This window comes from Gymnoscopelus microlampas, assembly GCF_963454915.1.
Source record: "Gymnoscopelus microlampas genome assembly, chromosome: 21".
NCBI lineage: Eukaryota > Metazoa > Chordata > Actinopteri > Myctophiformes > Myctophidae > Gymnoscopelus > Gymnoscopelus microlampas.
Window position 1 is genome coordinate 28,484,660 of NC_139958.1, and position 21,620 is coordinate 28,506,279.

The 21,620-nt window shown below is 42.6% G+C and overlaps 1 protein-coding gene across 5 annotated transcripts in view; it reads right to left on the minus strand.

Annotated features, from left to right (window-relative positions):
- The window catches only part of vav2 (vav 2 guanine nucleotide exchange factor), a 259,771-nt gene that overhangs the window by 56,024 nt on the left and 182,127 nt on the right, over positions 1–21,620 (minus strand). For all 5 annotated transcript variants that reach the window (XM_084046572.1, XM_084046570.1, XM_084046573.1 and 2 more), the window contains exons 4-5: positions 13,069–13,137; positions 35–140 (exon numbers count right to left, since the gene is read on the minus strand). In XM_084046572.1, the coding sequence (XP_083902698.1) occupies positions 35–140; positions 13,069–13,137 (175 nt within the window). The remainder of the gene's footprint in view (positions 1–34; positions 141–13,068; positions 13,138–21,620) is intronic.

A 21,620-nucleotide genomic window follows, 5' to 3' on the forward strand; every position in this document is an offset into this window, starting at 1 on the left:
CCCAGTGACACAAAGACAAGGTTCCTGTCCTCACCATGGGTTGTCTAACTTCCACCTTAATGATGTCCTCATAGATGTCGTCACCATCGTCCTCGCACGGCACACAGTCATAGATGTCATCCTCACCCAGGTCGTGCTCGCTGGGGGACAGAGGCACACACACACACACACACACACACACACACACACACACACACACACACACACACACACACACACACACACACACACACACACACACACACACACACACACACACACACACACACACACACACACACACACAGCGGTTAGACACACACATTGTCATCAGCAGACAATCAGCACTTGGATGAATCCCTTGACACCGTCAGTACACAGTCAAATCCTCATTGTTCATTAAATCCATTAGTAACTCTGTGAGTGTACGAATGTGACCAAATGGACCTTTACCCCTCCATTTGGTTACATTTGTACCCTCTCAGCACAACATGGACACAGTAAATTGCTTCAACACTTGGAAAGACGCTGAGGGGGGGAGCCAGCTCTCTAGGTGTTCACTTTTAGCCTTGTACGCCCACAGTGTAAAGTTGTAAATAACTGGATCTCCTCCACAAGCTCCACAAATGTTACTGTTGAGCTGTATCATAAAGCCGATATACAAGCTCACAACCACCATGAGCTTGTACAGTACAGTGGCTATTTTTCACTATTTTTCCAATAGGGCATAAGTGATTAATAATTCATAAAGTATGTTTGTACGTGCGGCTACCAGGGAGACACAACATTTCTCTTTTTGAGCTGTTTTTCTTGAGCTGTTTAGAAAAACTTTCGTACACCTATAGAATAAAAACTTTAAGAGCAGGTACGTAGGCAAACAAGACCACATCAATAATAAAAAGAATACGCCCGCACACTGCCAAACTGCACAGATTTATTTCAAGAAGGAGCTGAGTCTTGAGCGGAAAAGGTTTGGGAACCTCAGGCTCTGCCAAGAGGAAGCCAGCCAGCATCAGCCAGTGGTTACTGTCGGGGGCATCCAGGCCATGTGGAGGTTCACATACACAGGCACCTTGGATGTGACAGCCTCCACTTACACAGGCTTCAACAGACAGCTTCAATCAGCACATCGAATGGGGGAGCCTTAACCTTGTTCACCCTTTTCTCTACCATTCTGTGGTCCCCTGTCTCCTCATCCGTCAGTCTCTCTCCAACACTTTTTTCTTTTTTTCTTTCTCTCTCTCGTACTAGCTTGAGCAGTGCAACCTTCTGTCACTCAATGTTATTATTTGTGGGGTGGAGTAGCAAAGAACAAGACAAGTTCACGAGATTAGGCCCAGGACACACAAACAGACACAGAAGGACCTTCTCCTAGACAGCTCGCCTCGTACACGAGCCACGCCGTCAAAAGTCAGCATTCAGACCAGGATCATATCAGTGTTTTTGCATGTTTAGCCCTTTTACTACAAGTCATGTATACCTAGTCATGCGTCACATTCCAGGAGGATGCTGGCACTGCCTGGGGGGGGGGGGTCATAACTCGGTACATAACTCGAAGGGCGCTGAGTCGGCTCTAGTGGACTTGAGCAACGAGAGGCACCGCCGAGCGTGCCGGCTCGACTCCGTCGTTGTAACAGTTCTTTTAGCTAACTACTTCCTAACTTAATATTAGGGCTGTAGTCTGTTTTCACCAAGTGGGCCCAATAATATAATTTGCGACACATTTTACATAAGATAAATATGCAGCACCGGGAAAAGGATTCAATCCCGAGGCACTTGGATTGTAAGTCCATTGCTTAACGTTGCACGAGAACATCAGGGTATTGGAGGGGTTTTGGGAGTTATTTAACGCGTCCGCTCATGTGACAGAGCCATGTGCGTCACAGAAGGGTCGCCAAGTTACGTCACTACGATCCAGTGGGAAAGGCCTGTTCGCTTCCAAATTCATGCTGTAAGATGTTTGATTTTCAAAATGTTTTTTTATTTGTTTGTTTATTTCCAAAAAACAGCTATTCACTATTCAAGTGGACTTCCAAATAAACATTCCAAAAACACTCTGCAGTTCATTTACTCATTATACAAATTCATGATGCAAGTTGATGACGTCCCCAAGATTACACTGTGTGGTTTAGAGGCAGAGGGAGTTGCTGTTCACAAACATTGATTGAGTTGCCCTTATTGAGTGGTATTTCCCTTTAATATGTTTGTGTTGGTTTGGCACCCAGCTGGCTGCCTGACCTTTAATTAGGCAAGCAGCCAACAGAGCACAGACAGTGGCTGCAGGGGCTGCGTGTGTGTGTGTGTGTGTGTGTGTGTGTGTGTGTGTGTGTGTGTGTGTGTGTGTGTGTGTGTGTGTGTGTGTGTGTGTGTGTGTGTGTGTGTGTGTGTGCGTGCGTGCGTGCGTGTGTGTGTGTGACAAGCTAATTTAATCCTCACTCTGTGTGTGTGTGTGTGTGTGTGTGTGTGTGTGTGTGTGTGTGTGTGTGTGTGTGTGTGTGTGTGTGTGTGTGTGTGTGTGTGTGTGTGTGACAAGCTAATTTAATCCTCACTCTCTCTCTGTGTGTGTGTGTGTGTGTGTGTGTGTGTGTGTGTGTGTGTGTGTGTGTGTGTGTGTGTGTGTGTGTGTGTGTGTGTGTGTGTGTGTGTGTGTGTGTGTGTGTGTGTGTGTGTGTGTGTGTGTTGCCATAGTCACTGGCATATACGCCTAAATCAATGTGATTATGGGGCAATAAGATACAACCATAACATGAAAATAAGATCAGAATAAATAAGACTGATTGCTGTCTGAAATGTATTATTAGCCTTCTACAATTTAACCCATTTCAATCAGAAACACTCACGTCAAAGTAGATTTAACCATTTATTGCCACAAATGGAATACAGTTAAGCTTGGCGTTAAAGCTCCGCTCTTGGGAGAATATTCACTGAATTTTGTCACTAAGCATAATATGCTTAGCAGGCTGCTTCCACATTACATTCAGGGAATGCTTAAGCAAGTATTTGAGCCTATGCCAGACTCTAAACAAAGCAGATATACATGATAATCACAAGTATTTGAGCCTATGCCAGACTCTAAACAAAGCAGATATACATGATAATCACAAGTATTTGAGCCTATGCCAGACTCTAATCAAAAAAATCACACCCTGTGTGAAGGTAGCGGCGCCTTTGATACATTTAGTCATCGATATGTGTTTATAATGTGTTTATAGCCATGTGTCACGTGAAGCTTGAATTGGTCAAGCTTTGTTGACGGGTCTGACCAATCAGAGCGTTGACAGGTCTGACCAATCAGAGCGTTGACGGGTCTGACCAATCAGAGTGTTGACGGGTCTGACCAATCAGAGCGTTGACGGGTCTGACCAATCAGAGCGTTTAGCGCCGCTAAAAAGGTGGAGGCTGGGGTGGAGGAGGAGCTAGCAGAATGAATTGGTTCAGCAACCAAGAAAGACCTAGTGAATACGAAGCCGTATTTAAAGGAACCTCATTAAGATTCGTCTGGTTTGCAGGCTACATCTCAAGGGGCTTATCCTCCAGTGAAATTTCAAAAATAAAAGAAATAAAAGCATAAGCTTTCTTACTAAAGTGGAGTGTTATAGGTTAAGTTCTCCAAGTGTGATGGTTCACACTAACTGGGATTTCTTTGCCCTGTGAGGGAACCGTGCAAGACTGAGCAAGACATTACTTGTCATCCGGACTTCACTGACGCAACCCGGTTTTCGCGTGACCTCTTGCCAAATCCCCCCCCCCATCAGAACCCATGCACTCTTCCTCTCAACACTGTCTGTGTGAATAAAGGATGAAAAATAATGAGCGGGAGAGAGAGAGAGCGAGAGAGCAGTGGCCTCAATCAAATATTCAAGCATTGTCCTTTTACTCATGCGAGGTCTTGTTTGAAGTTTTAACCCATTAAAACCGGGAACACATTTTAGATTGCTTTGGGCTATTCAAAAATAGGAGACCTACAAGTGCCGCGCTATGCGCTGGTAGATTTGCTATTTCTTTTTAAATTGTGAGAGAATTGTGCAAATCTTTTATTATATATTTTTTAAAAGAGAACATTTGTCAAATATTTTGTTCCAGGGACCCCCAGAAGCAAAGATTTGAGTTACAAACATTCACTTTAAAAATATATATATTCAAAGATTTGCACACTTTTTTTTTTTTTTTTTTAAATAGCAGATCTACAATTGCTCATAGCGCGGCATGAGCCGGTTCTCGGTTCCCGGTCTTAATTATGCGTTGACACAGATGCGTTCCCGGTCTTAATGGGTTAATTGAGGTGAACTGGTTGACTCCCAGCAACGTCCTTTTTTCTCGCCCTCCCTCCCATCAATGACGTTTCTACTGATATGGGGGGACAGTTAATGCAAACCCTGTCACTGTCTCACATGTCTCTGAATCTGAACTCCCACCAGACTTGGCGAAGGTATACGTGCTCCACGGACACAGCCGTGACATGAATGAATAGGCGTAGAAAGGGTTTGGTAGGGGTAAAGACAGAAAAGCCTCTACATGCCTCCTCTAAGCCAGTACTTTTCAAAACTTTTAGCGCCCGAGGCACACCAATGTCAATGGTAGGTCAAACATGTCAGGGTGCCCAGGGGCGGACTGGCCATTTGGCATACCGGGGCCAGTGGGCCGGTCTGCCACCCCAAAAAAAAATACTTTTCCGGGTCGTGCGGCCCAATTATTAGTTACGTTAATGTTTGGGCTGGGATGCTTTACAGCAGTGGCGTAATTTACATAGGGTTGCTGGGTTAAAACGGTCCGGGGGGTGGTGGGCTGGTTAAGACCAAAGTGCCAGGGCTGAATTTTGGTCCCAGTCCGCCCCTGAAGGTGCCTGTAATTCAACGCATTGAGAGCTTGTAGATCTGCTATTTTTTGAAAATGTATTTAAATAAAATACATTGAATATTTCACCAATAATGACATTGATTGATTGATTGATTGATTGATTGATTGATTGAATAGTAGGGTTGGGATAGGATTTTAACGATTCCGATTCCTTAACGGTTCCCTTCAACGTTTCCTAGAGGGGTTCCTACAGGTCTGTGACTCTGAGAGTGTACAAATGGAACCAAATGGAACTGTGTACACTCTCAGAGTTATGATGGTCATTGAAATGAATTAAAGAATTAATTAGAACCACCTGTATTGTAAATATATAGCAGACGTGAAGTCCACATACAAGGTTCCAGAAACGGTTCTAAATGTGATGGAACAGATTCCGGTTCCTCAATGTTAGATCCGCTTATTTATAATCACACAAACAAACAAACGGTGGTGATTTTGCTTAAATGAATCTGCCATTGTAATGTTAAACATATGTTGCCTGTCTGGGTGAGAGAGGGAGAGAGAGAAAGGGACAAAGCGAGCGAGATAAAATAAGGGAGATCATACTTTTAGCTATATATTTTTATACAAAAGTACACAGGTCCACGGGGAGATTCTGTTAAATGGTACCGGGGAGCAGATGAAATATGCGGGGTTTTAACAGATGAAGGAACACCATGTACTGTATAAGCCGCCGGTGATACATTGTGTACGTGTTGTACTGTTAGCGGAATTTACACGCCTTTCCAATTGGGAACAACATTTACCATCGCCAATTACATTTCAGCATAATCAAAATTCAGTATGCTCCAAAATGGGTTCCTGCCTTAAAACCTTCACTGGCCCAAAATAGAGTTTCATGAGATTGTGTGTGCGAGCGTGTCTGTGTGAACGAGAGAGAGAGAGAGAGAGAGACAGAGAGAGAGAGAGAGAGAGAGAGAGAGAGAGAGAGAGAGAGAGAGAGAGAGAGAGAGGGAGAGAGAGAGAGAGGGCTGAATAAATCTTGGCAAGTCTTGTAAAACGTAAAACTTTACGATGTATTTGCCTTTATCCCTTGGGTGGAGATCCTGCATAAATAAATCGTTCATGTTTGCGTGGTGTGTGTGTGTGTGTGTGTATGTGTTTTTTTTATGTCATTTCACTTCCGCTCTACAGTAGGCGAATGCATCTGGGCGCACACACCCACGCACACACACACAAACCCAGGGGCCTTCCGTCTCGATCTGAGTACGCATAATGTGCAACGCATGCCGCTGTGTCTATAAGTGTGCCTGGCTGCGAACAACGTGGAATGAGATAAACTCGCAGTCAGAGTCAGAGTCCAGAGGACATGACGATGGGGCCTGATTTTCTGTCTGATTACACAGTGGCAGACCAGTGGAGACCCCCCCAGTGGGTTCGCACGCATCGGGCCCGCCTGCCCGTTCCCTCTACCCCCCTGGATGCACTGACGTATACTGTAAGCCCGATTTATACTTTCCTACAACAGTGTCATCACGCATGCAGTGGTGGAAAAAGTGCTACATTTTCTTTACTTAAGTAAAAGTATCAATACTGCAATGTAGTTATACTCTGTTACAAGTAAACGTCCGGAATTCAAAATGTACTTGAGTAAAAGTACAAAAGTATCGCCATCAATATATGCTTAAAGTACCAAAAGTAAAAGTACTCATTGTGCAGGATGTCCAATTTCACAAATTCAAAATGTAAAAAAAAAATATATATATTAAGAAAATAGCCGATCTACAAGCTCACAATGCGTCGCATCGCGACGCATTGTGAGCTTGTAGATCGGCTATTTTCAAATGGCCGAAATATATAGGGCTTTAGTGGTTAATGTATGTTTTCTAATAATAAACACAATCTACAAAGTAACTAACTGAAGTTTTCATATCATTATAGTGGAGTAATAGTACAATATTTGTCTCTGAATTGGAAGTAGCCCAGTAACATAAAAAAGAACTCAAAATTATACTTACAGTAAGTACAGTACTTGAGTACATGTACTTAGTTACTTTCCACCACTGGATGCACGTGCCGAGCCGATCTACAAGCTCACAACGCGTCACATCGATGGGCTATTCTCAGCACACGCCACCACTATATGGAGGAGCATAGACTAAGCAAATGGGCGCAATGCTGGACCGGGGGGGGGGGGGGGAAGAGCTATGATTCACTTTGTCAGCGCTACTGGACATCCTATTACGTGCCCTTAGGCACTAGCTGGCTTACTGGTTTCCATTAATATAGTGTTGTTGTTGTTGTTTTGGTAGTGGTCTCATCTATTGTATGTGTGCACCGTTCTGTTACTGTCTTTATGAAGAGGATTGTGAGAGGATCGTGTCTACGGGAGAGGCATAATTACAAGGCTGTAAAAATGACAATATGTAAAATACTCTGCTCTCGTAACTATAGCTTGGATGAGAGAGGTATTGTTATGGAGTTGGGCTCGCTGGCAGGTACAGACTGCAGTTCCATTAGGATAATTGATTTGTCAACCGGGCTGTTAGTCACGGGATACAATTGTTGCTGCATTAATGAACGTCATAAATCGACCGCGGTTCGGATTTTTCGATAGGGTAATGTGCAGGCATTCTTACAGTATTGTTTGCTGCTACAGTATTTTGGCCTAATGTTCGCCCCCTAGAATAGGTACGCTAGGGTTCATGTGGTTAACCCATTAAGACCGGGAACGTATATGCGTGTCATTTTTCAGATTTCTTTGGCTATTCAAAAATAGCAGATCTACAAGCTCATAGCTTCTAAATCATAACAGTTTATTTTTTTTAAACTTACGTTGCTATAATATTAGTGGTTCTCAAACTTTTTTCATGTCAAGAACCCCCAAAATGACATGTATTTGTCCGGAGACCCCCCCTTCTCAAAATATGTTGTTCCAGGGACCCCCAGAAGCAAATATTTGAGTTGAAAATGTATATACATATATTAAACGATTTGCACACATTTTTACGATTATTTTTTTTTAAATAGCAGATCTACAAGCTCGTAGCTTATATATCTGCTATTTTTTAATAGCCAAAAAAAAACTAAAATGCCATACAGATGCGTTCCCGGTCTTAATGACTTAATAAAGATGCTAAATACTGCATCTCTAACCTCCCGTCATGCTATTTTCCATCTATTGACTTTCCCCCCCACCTCACCGTGTCAAACTAATAGTCTAATGGGCTTGAGTGACATAACCTGCAGCCGAGTGACATAAAAGGTTTGTGACTCCGTTTTGCTTCAGAATGGGAGTATATGTGGAGAGAGAGAAAAAAATAAATAAATAAAACTCCCTCGGCGAATGTGCTCCATCAACCCCCATTTCATGCTTTGTCAATTCCAGGATAGACTCATTTCAGGGGAGGGACTCACGGTTAGGTCCTGATTTACACTTTAGTCGCAACTGGCGGTGTGTCCCGGTTGCCAAAAATAGGGACACCATGCACGCAATGAATTATAAACCATGCATTGGGGGCAGAGAGGCTTGTGGAGTTGGCACCACACGCACCTGTGTCATTTTAGATTTTAGCTATAGCCATTATAGCCATTTTATACTTTGGCTAGGGATGCACCGATATGGAAATGATTGGCCGATGTCGATACCGATGTTTAAAATAACAATTTAGCCGATTAGCTGATACCGATATTTGTTTATTTAGTTTTTGGTGTTATTGTTTCCCCCTTTTGTGCAAGGGAAACCAATGAATCTTCATTATAAGAAATAACTGTTCAGAATCTGCAGAAACACAACATAATTGCATGTATCGGTGCATCCCTAACTTTGGCTATTCAAAAATAGCAGATCTACAAGCTCATAGCGCAGCACCGAGTGCCGCGGTATGAGCTTATAGATCTGCTAATTTTTTTTTAAATCATGAATATTTGTGCAAATCTTGGATATATATATATTTTTAAAGCAAACATTTGTAACTTAAATCTTTGCTTCTGGGGGGTCCCCGGAACAAAATATTTTTGCGATGGGGGCCGCGACCAAATACATATCATTTTGGAAGGTCCTTGACATGAAAAAGTTTGAGAGCCACTGATATCATAGCAGCATACGGTTTTCAGAAAACTGTTAGGATTTAGAAGACATTTGTAGATGCGTTGCGGGACTGAATGGGTTAACCCGGGGAGACCTCAGTTACTATGGGTCCAGACTGGTAGAGAGAGAGAGCACACATTGAATGCAGCCCAAACTGTACATAAAACCACAACTGGCACTGAATTCCACACTTATTATTCACAAATGTGATGATTTTGCACTGATGCGTTTATGCCTCGTAGCCTCTGTAGGCCATGCAGCTGATGTCAACGAGCTCAAAATAGATAGCATCAGCTTTTTGGTCAAACGTTGGCACAGTTTTCATTACTGCCCCACGCAAAACCCTCTGTCCAATCAGCATAATCGTCGCTGTCAGGCAGAATTCTTGTGTCTCCATAAATGAATGCCCTATTTGTTTTATCTTATTTTATTTTATCGTATGACGGTGTCTCACAAAAATAGCAAAAGCTAAATAAAATGCGATGCGACGCATTGTGAGCTTTTAGATCTGCTATTTTCAAAAGATGGGACATTCTGCATAACCAATACTTTCCGCTTTTGTTACTTTAAGTACATTTTGATACCAATACTTTTGCACTTTTACTCAAGTAAATTTTGAACACCAAATTTGTACTTGTAACAGAGTGCTTTTACATTGGAGCATTGATACTTTTACTTAAGTAAAACATTTCAGTACTTTCTCCACCACTGGTGTGTGTGTGTGTGTGTGTGTGTGTGTGTGTGTGTGTGTGTGTGTGTGTGTGTGTGTGTGTGTGTGTGTGTGTGTGTGTGTGTGTGTGTGTGTGTGTGTGTGTGTGTGTGTGTGTGTGTGTGTGTGTGTGTGTGTGTGTGTGTGTGTGTGTGTGTGTGTGTGTGTGCGCGCGCCACTCATGCCACTGGTCAGATTTGCAGGTGAGCTCATCCAGGCAACCACAGGGCTCAATCCACCTTCCCTGACATGAGCCATTCTGACGTGATACTGTCAATATGGAAATAATCTACGGTCTCTACTTGACATCTATAGCTTGCTTTACTGCAGTCAGCCATCTTTCATAATAGACACACACAAAAAACTCTTAAAGTTAAAGCAGTCTGACACATGCCACAACCTTCAGTATTAATGTAACACTATAGGAGTTAATGAACACTTTGTATTACATTTTATATGCTGTGTACTCTCTCAATAATATGGTATTTGTGAGGGTATTGGGAGAGCTGAGCTGTATGCAATATATCATTGATGTCGGGCAGAAACCTCTTATCTCCATATTTTAAGATATTTCTTTATTTATAGTTTATAGTAGAGATGGACAGGAAACAGGGAGAGAGACATGGGGAGAGACACGCAGCAAAGACCGTCGGGAACGGGACTCGAACCCGCGATGCGCTGTCAGGCTACATTAGAGCCTATGAGTGCCCGGACCGCTAGGCCAGCTACACATTTTTTTTCATAAATGAATGTCCTACTTGATAATACAAGCGTCAATCATAAAAAGTAGCAGATCCACAAGCTCGAAACGCAGCACAAAGCTTGTAGCTCAGCTACTTTTTGCTGTTTTTGAATTTTAATCCTGAAAAGTGACAGTTTTGGACATGGTTTTGAATTTGGTTTCCGCCCGACAGAGAGGATAATGATGGCCATTTTAACATAGCTCAATCTGCACATGGTCGTCCTCATAACCCGTTCTAAATCCACTCATATGCTCATCGTAAATCATCCGTAGATCAATGCTCCGGGGCTAAATAATAAGGCTTTGAGCGCATGGTTATTGCTGCTAGCTTAAGTGTGTCTGAGCGCATTAGGCACAGACACCCGCTGATGAATCAATTACGTTGTCTGTCCCACACTGATGGGAATGAAGCGCGTGTACACGCTCTGCTTATGAAAAGGTCAAGAGCAGCCCGCTGCTGCTGCAATGCGGCCTGATTAATTCAATCACGCCCACGAGCCCTCTGCTGCACCTACAGGTTACACAGGGAACAGCAGCCCTGACCGCTCCCCAACATGGATTATTTCACTCAAGCTCTGATCAGACGACACAGCATGTCTGGGGGGGGGCGGGGAAAAAACAACAACATATTATCGCTGTCAGGTGGAAACCTTGTACAGTATGTCTGAAACTGTTACTTCTCAGGAAATGGAAAAAACGTAACCTGTGTTCTAATGGATCCAAGGTAGTTATTATTTAGTCACAAGCTCTTGTTAACACCTTTCCACAGAGAGAATTGACAAATGTTCTACCTGGTGTCCCAGTCCCTATTTTGGTCATGTAATTGTAGGCCGAAATGATTCCATTTAAAAAAATGTAAATGTAAACCTTTTCAAACATAGTGAAAATAACAGATCAACTTTTGCTACTTTTGTGAGACACCGTCATACGATGAAGTATAAAATAGGGCATTCATTTATGGAGATACAATAATTCTGCCTGACAGCAACGATTATGCTTGGACAGAGGGTTTGCGTGGGGCAGTAATCAAAACTCTGCCAAAAAGCTGATGCTATCTATTTTGAGCTCGTTGACATCAGCTGCATGGCCTACAGAGGCTACGAGGCATAAACGCAGCAGTACAAAATCAACACATTTGTGAATAATATTTGTGGAATTCAGTGCCAGTCGTGGTTTTATGTACAGTATGGGCTGCATTCAATGTGTGTGCTCTCTCTCTCTCTCCACATTTTATGGTAAAGAACCCTGTTTATAGTTGGCAGGCCTGTATAGAATGTTGGGCTAAGCTGTTGCCCTAATCCAGTATTAGCCTGTTTGGCTGGTACTCCTCTCTGCTAGCATGAACGCGCTCCTCATCCTCTGGAGAATGCCACAATCACACATTCAGCTGGCATATACTGTATCTAATATAGCTTGCCTATATTCTCTCTCTCACTTACACACATGCACTCACTCAACTTCTCTCTCACGTCATGCACGTACTTACCCCCATTTTATCTCTTAAACATGTGCGCACGTGCACACACACACACACACACACACACACACACACACCTCACTTTCTCTCTCTCCTTCCGTTTGATGAATGACACGTATCTCAGCGTGGCGCCTAATTATTCTCCATTAATCAGAGTGGAGCGGGCGCTGTCACCACTGAAACCACCGAAGGACCCCCAAAATTATATGTATTTGGCCGCGGACCCCCGTCTCAAAATATTTAGTTCCATCCAGGGACCCCCATGAAGATTTGAGTTACAAATGTTTGCTTAAAAATATATATATAAGATTTGCAAAAAATGTTCATGATTTTTCAAAAATAGCAGATCTACAAGCTCATAGCCGCACTATGAGCTTGTATACCTGCTATTTTTGAATAAAGTATAAAACCACTGAAGCCACTGCCACTTGAGAGCCCTCTATGTGTCTCTGTGTCTCTGTTTCACACCCACCACACACCTACGCACAGTGCTGGAAGAAGTGCTCTGTTGTTTTTACTTTGCATAATAAAACTAAAACCTCAGGCCCGATTCTACAAATTCCCTATAGATCAGTAGTTCTCAAACATTTTCCAGCCAAGGACCCAGAAAAATGATATGTATTTGGCCGCGGACCGCCATTTGTAAATGTTCTGTGCCAGGGACCCCTCTAGAAGAGAAGATTTGTGTTAAAAAGTTAACTTTCAAGATTTTTCTAAAATGTGCAAAAGTAGCAGATGAACAAGCTCACAGCGCGGCACTTCGCGCCGCGCTGTGAGCTTGTTCATCTGCTATTTTTTGAGAACCACTGTCCTAAACCACTGTTCTAAAATCCTAAGAGTTTTCTGAAAAACTCATGTTTTTGCAGATCTCCTGGCACAAAACATTTTTCAGGTGGGGGTCCGCTGCCAAATACATATCAATTTGGGGGGGTCCTTGACATGAAACGGTCTGAGAACCACTGGCTCTCTACACGGGCCGACCGGGCGGGCAGAGCCAGTCAGCCACCTCGCCAGGCATCAAGCCAAAAGCACTGCTGCCTGTCACCATGGCAACGAACGGGGCAGCGTGACAGAGGGCTAAAGCGTTGGTGCAAACAGAAATGTCACAATTGGCATATCATACAGTTCCACTTCAGAATCCTTCTGGCCCCTATAGAGGTGTCTCGCGCGTGCGTGTGTGTGTGTGTGCGTGTGTGTGTGTGTGTGTACTATATACAGTATATATATATATATAAGATGCAGGGATCAAATGCCATGGTGAAGTGCATACTTACTCCGCCAGCTCCTCCAGGCTTCGGTAAACATCATCCTCATTCAGCGCTGTGTCCTCCGATGGGAAGGGCCTACAAAATACACAAACACACACAGAAACATTATATTACAGAAAAGGTTGATCTACAAGGTCACAATGCCCCCCCCGGGCACGCATGCACACGCTCTGCACGTGCGTGCATGTGTGTCCAGCCCGTGCGCGCGCAAAAAAAAACGGTTTGTTCTTTTTTTTGTTACTTAATTTCGGTTTTAGGGTTAGGGTGAGCTTCCAACAGTATAGACCCCTTAACAGACGACGTCATACTGGCTGCGTGCAGCCAGTATGCGCGCAACGAAACCCATTATATCAGGTCTCGTTAGGACGCGTCTCACTAGCCAACACACACAAGAGGGGGTTGGGGTGTGCTGAAACCAGTGCACCCCGAAACAGGTTGGGAATTGATTGCGTGAAACAATCACCTGTGCGTCCAGGCTCAATGTTAGTAAACAAATAATTGGTCTATTGGGGTGAATTGCCTCGAGTATATTTGCATTTCCATGTAAGGTGAATCTCTGGGAAAGTTGCTGAGAGGCGGAGTGCACAAAGTGCGTCTAATTTTAATAAAATAAAGGTCCATGTGATCTGACGGCCCGGGCCCCCGGAGTCCCGGGCCCGTAGGCGGCCGCCCACCTAGCCTACCCGGACGCTCCGCCACTGACCGTAAGGACCAGGTCATCTCAATGTGTATTTCTCAAATTCAACTATACGTGTGGAGACATTTGGTCCTCTCCTCACAAGTATACTAACATACGTGTGATACTGAACGACAGAAAGTCGTTTGGCCCATTCAATCCGGGAACGCATCTCGGCCATTTTAGATGTCTTTGGCTATTCAAAAATAGCAGATATACAAGCTCATAGCGTGGCTATGAGCTTGTATATCTGCTATTTATTTATTTAATTTGGAAAATGTGTGCAAATCTTTGAATATATATTTTAAAGCGAACATTTGTCAAATGTTTTGTTCCAGGGACCTCCAGAAGCCACGCTATGAGCTTGTAGATCTGCTATTTTTGAATAGCCAGATCTTCATGTCCTATCAGTCGTCTCTACTGGCTGCTCCATCACATCAGTAACTGCAAAACTGCATGGAAGTGTTCATAAGGAGGGGAAGACCGTCCCTCTTGTGCCACGGCCATGTGTCAAAACACATCAAACACGTTGCAGGGATGCAGTTTGAGCAGTGGTGGGAAAAAGTACTCACATTTTGCACTTAAGTAAAACTACCAATATCACATTATTATTATATTATTTCAGGATTAACTTGAATCCTGAAAAGTAACAGTTTTGGACATGTGAGGTTTCCACCCGACAGAGACGATATGCAACCTTATTTTCCTTTTTTTCATAAACGTCAACATTTCTTGTGGTTTGCAGAAACGAACAATGTTAATGTTTTCTCCGGCGACCAGGCTGGTAAACCTTGTATTATCAACAAGCCGGGTTCTCAAAGGAATCCACACAGAGTGGATACAAATGAGTTTACAGCTTGAGTGTTTTTGAATTGGTAATAATATGGGCTTCTGTCGTTGTGCCCTCTATACTTTTGTTTGCATATACAGTAAGGTCATGTACTGTAATCCTTCTGTTCGCCTCACTGTGTAGATTTCTTATTACTGTTGTATTGCACCGACCTCACAGAGACAAATCGTTTGTGCATAATTATGCAAATGTGCCTGGCTATAAATAATATTCTGATTCTGACACTGATGTAAGGGAGGGGAAAAAAACACATTGAAATGAACAAAATAAGATTAACAAGGTTTTGTGGTTTTCCATGACAATGATCCACATGGGCGGAGGTTCTTTACATCAGCATGTTAGAACCTAATATGAATGATTCAGCCCCATGCAGTTCTTAAGTTCCACGGTTCTGCACAGCGAATGAGAAACTCCTGGGGGATGTTAACCCATTAAGACCTGAGGCCGCGTCTAAAAAAATCTAAATTAAAAAAAAAAAAAAAACAGGAAAAAATATTTAAAAAAAATGTTCACGTTTTTTCAAAAATAGCAGATCTACAAGCTCATAGCGCGGCACTCGGTGCCGCGCTATGAGCTTGTATATCTGCTATTTTTGAATAGCCAAAGAAATCTTAAAGTGACACAGATGCGTTCCAGGTATCAATGGGTTAAAATGGGTGACTAATCAATTAGCTTCTTAGACTATTTTTTCCCGCTAAAATAACATTTGTTTTTCTCTCATGAGTTAATCAAAATGCCACATAGCACAGAGCAAAATGTGCTGAAGGAAGTAGAAACATGCGGCCTCTCATCAATAGAGCAATGATACAAAAAAAAAGACGCCCTGTCTGGGCTTCTAAACCTACAATACAGTACTGTAGGTACGGTATTTATATATGTGTGTGCCCTCTGGAAAATGTGTCGAGTGTGAAATTTGTGGATGAAAGAGGAAAGCATGCCACACTGTGTGAAATGTCAGGGTTAATGGCTCATTTATATGTTGCCACAAGACTCGGTTTTATAGCAGCAGTGGTGGAAAGGAACTAAGTACATTTAACTTACTGCAAGTACTGTACTTAAGTACGATTTTGAGGTCTTTGTGCTTTACTTGAGTATTTCCAATTTCCAATACTTTTACTTCTACTCCACTACTGTACATCTCGGATCCAAATATTATACTTCTACTCCACCACATTTATTTGGAAACCTTTAATTACTAGTTAATTTTTAGATTTTGATTATTATTACAAAATCTACATTAACCACTTCAGCTCTGTATACATTTTGGCCATTTGAAAATAGCTGATCTACAAGCTCACAATGCGTCGCGATGCGACGCATTGTGAGCTTGTAGATCAGCTATTTTAAAAAGATTTTTTATACATTTGAAGACTTGAAATGAGACATTCTGCATAATGAGCACTTTTACTTTTGGTACTTTATGTACATTTTGAGGCTAATACTTTTGTACTTTCACTCAAGTAAATTTTGAGACTTTTACTTATAACAGAGTATTTCCACATTGCGCTATTGATACTTTTACTTAAGTAAAGCAATTGAGTACCACCATTTTTCCACCACTGTATACAGTAGCAGCACCTGGGCACCGTCCTGTCTTGACTCCTCTGTCATTGTGAAAAGCATCTGTTCAAGTGTTGACAGTCTTTATTTGACTTTTACATACAAATGATTATAATTCTGACAATCACTTTTAATGTGCCGTTGGCATACTCAACCGATTAGTGTTTCATAAGAACAAGTGTTGGTGTAAAAGGAGTTTGGCTTCAAATGTACGCTGATTATACTCTGTTATTTATGGCAGCAAAAACACCTGCTATTGCTAACAGACTGCCTCGACAAGGTGGCACGCTGGATCCACACTTCCTGCCTATAACACTGAATGTACCAACTAAATCTGTCTCTATGTGCTTCTCCATCATAAAGCTTCCAACCATATACACTTTCAAAGGGAGTATAAAGACAACAAACTATAGACAATATAGGGGTTTCAATATCTTGGAATTGTTATGGATTCTGTAGCTATGGTTTGACAAACAAACACAATACTGGAGGAACAGTCAGGGCCAACCTTCACACCTTTAGGCAAATCAGACAAATGGGTTCATGAACTTACACTCCATTTTTACACTCTCTGAGATAAATTAACATTGAAGATTAGAGTGTGTGTGTGTGTGTGTGTGTGTGTGTGTGTGTGTGTGTGTGTGTGTGTGTGTGTGTGTGTGTGTGTGTGTGTGTGTGTGTGTCATTAGCAATTAGCCGTATAGTAATTAAAGCAGTGGCAACTCTTAAGGAGTGTGTCAGCCATCAGGTTAATGAATGCTCAGCAAGATTGGCCAAAGGTCAGTTCAACACCCTCAAGCACACACTCACACACGCACCCACACCCACACCCACACACATGTGTGCACGCCCATCCATGTGCATTCATAGCGGACACTCTCTCTCGCCCTCTCTCTCTCTCTTTCCTGTAAACTGTCTGTCTTCTCATCTGCTTCTACAATGTTGTACTGTAAAGCATGATTTTATACTTGAGTATAAGTTCACAAGTTCACAATGCGTCACATTGCTATGTGTTGTGAGCTTGTAGATCGTCAATGTTTGCTATTTGTCACACAACAAATTATATAGGGCTCAAGTGTGTAAAAGTATTCATGAATGTACTGTGCTCCTACTGATGCAACCCACTGAAATGACATTTAGTTAGGCTTATAACAAAATACTAGAAGGGTTTGCTGAGCTACCCTTTTGGCTAATGGTTATTCCCCCATCCTTGCTGCAAGCCTGCTCATTCATGCACATGTTCCTAATTCACCTGAGCGCTTTGGTAAAGCAAGATTTGTCATTGCCGTACTGTAGATGGCCAGGGATTTGCAAAGGCCGGCAGATTTTTTATAAAGGACATGTAAAGATGTTAAACTTGCACTTTAATCAGTTGTGCTGAGGCAGGCCAGGTGGGGGGGTCTGTGTTTCAACGATCGACTGCATTTCTGGTTGGTTCAGCGGTCTTCGTTTTTTGTTACCGTTAGGTCTTTTTTATGTAGAACACAGGGATGCCTCAGTGTTAATTGTACTGTACACTCTCAGAGTTAAAAGGAAACTTCGGCAATTTTCAACCTAAATCCATTGTTTTGACGTGAGGAGATCAATAATATACAGGCAAAAATAATACCATAAAGTCTTCTGTTGTATTTCTCTTGCATTATTTTGTGCCATCGATGATGCGAAACACTGCGCCCGATAACGCAAAACATGGTGTTTGACATCGCACGTGTACACTTCCACATTTCTAAGCTATAGATGACATATGGTATTTTTCCCCCCTACACTGTGCACGTTCATGAGATCTCCTCCCACCAGAACAATGGGATTCAGCTACTTTAAATTAACACTCAGGATGTCAAAGTGCAGATTGCCCCAGACCGTTCCTTTCTTTCTGCTCCAACACCATTAAGCTCTGTTCATTTATTTATCTCCTTAATGCCCCACCCTTTCTTGTTTACTCCCGCGTTGTCGATACACACGGCCATCTAACCGTGATCAAGTCAAAGTGCTTTTTCATTGCCCCACAGCGCCGCCGCTGCTCTTGTATAAAGGGAATCGATGGCACATGTGTGCTAGACACTGTGGCCACTGTGGCCCAGGAACCATTGAGCAGCTTATTGGCAAACAGGAGGAAACAACGGACGCGGCCGTTAGGAGTGAACGTATAGCTCAAATGGCCGGGGGCAGTAAGTCGTTTCGGCGGTCCCGAAGCCCTCGGCACATCTTTGTTGTTGTACAGATCGATGGAGCAGTGGAGCTGACGCCAGCCGGGGCGCCAACGCACCAACATACCGCGCAATTGCATCCTCACTCCTTTTACCAGCCATTTGTCTTGCCGGTTTCGTATTCATTTTGTCTGTGCTTCGATTTTTTTCTGTGCTTCTGTGCTTCGAATGCTGTGTCTTACCAGTGGTGGAAAAAGTACTCAGATATTTTTGCAATACCACAATATAGAAATGCTCTGCTACAAGTAAAAGGCCTGTGTTCAAAATGTTACTTGAGTAAAAGTACAAAAGTATTGGCTTCACAATATACTTAAAGTACCAAAAGTAAAAGTACTAGAATGTTTGAAAATAGCAGATCTACAAGCTCACAACGCGTCGCATCGCGACGCGTTGTGAGCTTGTAGATCGGCTATTTTCAAATAGCCTATATGTATAAAATAGGGCTGAAGTGGTATGTTTTATAATGTAATAACTTATATCTGCGAAGTAACCAGTAACTAAAGTTTTCAAATAATTAGTGGAGTAAAAGTACAATAATATTTGCCTCTGAGATGTAGTGGAGTGGAAGTAAAAGTACAGAAAATTGAAAATACTCCAGTAAAGTAAAAATACCTCAAAATTGTACTTAAGTAAAAGACTTAGTTACTTTACACCACTGTATTTTACATAGGGAGAATGTACGGTACAACTCATGTACAGTATGTGTGTGCGAGTGAGCCATAACGTGCAAAACATGTGGAAGTGCCCGCTTTTGTAAGCTTCACGTATTCAATGATTTAACCACTTAAGCCCTTTAGGGTATATTTTGTCACTTTACATTTGCACATACAGCACGTGAAAGGCGTAACCATATTAGAAGCAGTGGATGCTATTAATACAGCGCCCGCCGAGCACTACAGTATATTATACAAACTTTATCGTACGATGGTGTCAAGTCGAGAAAGCAGACGATTTCCAAGCTCTCACAACGCATCGTGATATGACACGTTGTGAGCTATTAGATCAGGGTTTTTTTGAGAATTTCGCCTATAATATGCAGGGACTCCAGTTTGACAATGGTTAAACATTCCATTTCCTTCCATTTTAATTGCCATGTCGGAAGCATTTTCAATTTTTCATGCATTTCATGTATGCGCGTCTGAAAGACAGTACATGTGTAAAGAATGAGTAAATTCCTTCTCATCTGAATCATTCTAAGCATCTAAATCCGATAATAATCTCATAATATCCAAGCGTGTGATGTGAGGAAGTTGTGCCTAATTAACGCAATGCAATGCCCGCAAGTGGATAATTATGTAAGGGTAGGTCTATGTGTGGCATGCCTGTATAATGAGTGAATATAGAGGGCAGTTTGAATGTGTGCGTCTGACCTCCGATGTCACTCATAGTGTTGCGATGGGCTACACACTGAATCAGAATCATAAAACACACGGGACGTGACTTGAGACTGTCCATTGCGCCAATAGGTGGTATGCACTCACATGAGGTTTACCTAGAGGAGTGGCATGGGGAAGTGTATCTCTTAGACTGGAGAAGGATGTACATTTTGGGACACATCCTCCTCAGTACGTGTGCCTTTGAGTCAGGGAGTGTTTCGGCCTTTCAACACTATCAAGCCTGAGCTTGTGTACCATATGCCCAATCATTAACACCACACACACACACACTCTCTCACACTCCTAATTTGCGTTCACATTTAACAAAACATTCTTGAACACAAAGGATAGTAGATGCACAAACTTGGGAAACTCAACAACAAGTGTTTCAGGATACAGATCACGGACACAGGAAGCATCGTCTCCTCCATATGTAGCGACTGCCAATTAGTCTCACAGACACTGAACAGAATTCAGCCAATGCCTTAACTCTTGGCTCGGGCATTCCTGCAATCTGCAGGCCTCTCACAACTAATTTATGGACAATACCGAGGCTTCCAAATATCAACACAAGCAGTTTACATTTGTAACCACGCTGTGTAATAGCATCCGTAAGACGTTGGTACTTTAGCATCTTGGTAAGGACGACACTCACACACACACACACACACACACACACACACACACACACACACACACACACACACACACACACTTTGTATGTCTTTCATTAACCAAGACCATGAGAAAACAACATTTGATGAACCCTTTAATCTGAAACAATAGATACAGATGACTGTAAATGTGGAGTGCTTGTGTGTGTGTATGTGTTTCATAGTGTGCACGTGTAGTTGTGTACGTGTGTGCACGGATACTAGCGTGCATCCCGGCATCCCGCTGACACAGTGACTAAAGACACATACCGCCAGGTGACTGATCACGGGACAATTGCAGTGAACCGCCATCAAAGAGAGGATCAATTGGATTCAGCAGGAAGTCGATGTACACGTCTAGAGGAACAATTACCCACAGATCAAACACAGTGAGGAACTCTCAGTCCACTGTAGAACTCAATGGAACTGCCCCGGTGTCTTTGCATGACTGACAGTGGGGTGCCAGGTTTGCTATCAGAAGCGCCAGGCCTCGGATTTTTCTCCTGCCTGTAGCCTCGAGTAACAAACTCGGTTTCAGCTTAAAATGAATATCTATTAAAGCACAATGTATTAATGTAACGGTTATTTAATCAGTCTATCACCTCTGTCGGGTGGAAACCCATTATGTCCAAAACTGTTACTTTTCAGGATTCAAATTCAAAAGCATCAAACGTAGCAGATCTACAAGCTCGAAACACGTCGCTTCGAGCTCGTAGATCTGCTACTTTTGATGCTTTTGTGTGACGGTGTAGTGTGATGAAGTAGGGCAGGGGTCCTCAACAACAAATCTTGAAGGTCCACAAATCCGTTTTTGAATAAGGCTAGGGTCCGCACATGCACGCGCGCGCATGTGCGCGCGGATTTGGGCGGATTCGGGTACTTCCCCCCCCGTTTTTTCTTACTTTAATTCGGTTTTAGGGTTAGGGTTATAGTTATTTAAAAAAAAAAAATAATAATAATAATATTTTTTTTTTATTTTTTTTATTATTATAATTTTCCCAGGGTCCACAGAGAGGTGCCCCGCGGTCCGGAAACGGACCGCGGTCCGCCTGTTGAGGACCCCTGAAGTAGGGCATTCATTTACGAAAAAACGAAAAAAAGTTAGACTATGGAGATACTGTAGGATGTTTCTGCCCGACAGCAACGCTATATAGTTTGTATATAATTGATTGATTGATTGATGTACTTTATTTAGTAAGACATGAGAACAGTACATGACAGTACATAACAGTACAT